A 1,914-nucleotide genomic window follows, 5' to 3' on the forward strand; every position below is an offset into this window, starting at 1 on the left:
GCATGTTTTGTTCTAATTGGGAAACCTATGATCATGATACCTCTCATTGTGTCTATGCTTGTGAAGTTCAACCCCCTTCCCATGAACATGATAGTAATATGGAAAATGTCAATGCTATGAATTTTGCTCCTAGAATGGGAAATGTAGGAAACTTGAGGCCAAACTCCAATCAAATGGGGAATTGGAATCAAGGTCAAAACCGTGGTTGGAACCAAAATGGTGGTGGTTATGATAACCAATACCATGGTGGGGGAGGCCCTTCAAATTTCCATGGAAGAGGCTACTCTAACCAAAGAGGATATGGTAATCAAAACCAACAACCTAATTCCCGATACCATGACCATCAAAATTAAAATTTTGGTGACCAAGGTAACATGGGAAATAATCAACAAGGCAATGTTCCTAACCAAGGCACCGGAGGCAATAGGGGCCAATTTATTTCTAACTATGCCCAAACTAATAGGCCTCCGGGTTACCATCAACCCCAACTTTCTCCACCTCAACAACCTCTTCAACTTGAAGCCCCTCCAATAGATCCCGTGATGGCTAAATTAGATGCTCTTTTAAAAATGCGCGAGGAGGATCAAAAGAAACATGAAGAGGCTCAAAAACGAACCAATGCTCATATGAAAATGCTTGAGACTCAAATTGCTCAACTTGCATCTAATTCATCCCCTTCTTCTTCTTCTCCTTCTTCTTCTCACATCCCAAGTCAAGGAGTCAACCCAAAACCTTTGTATGCCATGACAGCAAGGAGTGGGAAGGTAGTAGGGAGTGACCCTTTAATTGAGGAAGAACCCCAAGAAGAGGTAGAGTTAGAGAATGAGGATGAAAAACCCAATGAGCCATTGAGTGTTGAAAAGGAAAAACATGTTGAGGTGCTCAAGGAAAAAGAAGCCACCCCCTTGCCCCTAAATCGCCAACCTAGAGAGGAGAAGCTACCCTTTCCACAACGATTTGTGAGATCTAAACTTGATGCCCAATTTGGGAAGTTTTTGGAAGTCATTAAGAGTTTTCATATCTCCGTCCCTTTTGTTGATGCTATGAAGCAAATGCCCCACTATTCCAAATTTTTGAAAGATCATTTGAGTGGGAGAAGGGAGTGTGAGACGGTGAGTTTAACCGCCAATTGTAGTGCAATTCTTTCCAACAAACTACCTACCAAATTGAAAGATCTGGGTAACTTTTCCATCCCTTGTTCTATCAATGGCATTGAATTTGATAAAGCCTTGTGTGACTTAGGAGCAAGTGTGAGTCTCATGCCCTATTCCGTCTACCAAAAGCTTAGTGTAGGAACCCTCTCTCCCACTAACATTACTCTCCAACTAGCAGACCGTTCCGTTAAGTTCCCCATGGGAAAAGTTGAGGACATTCCCCTTAGGGTAGGAAAGTTCACATTCCCCGTGGATTTATATGTGCTAGAGATGGATGAGGATGAGAGGATTCCTATAATTTTGGGTAGGCCATTTCTAGCCACTTCTAGAGCTATCATCGATGTGAAGGAGGGGAAGATATCCTTGAAAATTGACAATGATTCTATTGAGTTTGATTTGAACAATGTCATGTAACAACCCTCCTCAAGTGGCGAATGCTTAAGGGTAGATATTCTTGATACGGTTCTTGGTGAATTTTCTCGCTCCCACTTTCATGCTACTAATGATCTCCTTGAAAGTGTGTTGTTGAATGAATCAAAGATAGGTACTCACAAAGAAGACATACAATTCTATGAGGATTTGCTTGAGGAAAGCAAGAAGGAGTGCAAGGGCGCGAGCACGAAAGAAGAGGCTCCTTACATTCATGACCTCTTTCAAGTTGAAGAAAGAGAAGAGAGCCCCAATGGTAAGGGAGCACCAAAGGTAGACTTGAAACCTCTACCTTTGGGCTTGAGGTATGCATTTCTTGGTCTCAATGAGT

The 1,914-nt window shown here is 42.2% G+C and overlaps 1 protein-coding gene across 1 annotated transcript; it reads left to right on the plus strand.

Annotated features, from left to right (window-relative positions):
• The first annotated feature begins 374 nt into the window (after positions 1–374).
• LOC110684592 lies at positions 375–1,568 on the plus strand. Its single transcript, XM_021861030.1, has one exon. It carries the CDS (start codon positions 375–377, stop codon positions 1,566–1,568), a length of 1,194 nt encoding a protein of 397 aa, XP_021716722.1.
• Positions 1,569–1,914: the final 346 nt, after the last annotated feature.

Source organism: Chenopodium quinoa, unplaced genomic scaffold (assembly GCF_001683475.1).
Source record: "Chenopodium quinoa cultivar QQ74 unplaced genomic scaffold, ASM168347v1, whole genome shotgun sequence".
Taxonomy (NCBI): Eukaryota; Viridiplantae; Streptophyta; class Magnoliopsida; order Caryophyllales; family Amaranthaceae; genus Chenopodium; species Chenopodium quinoa.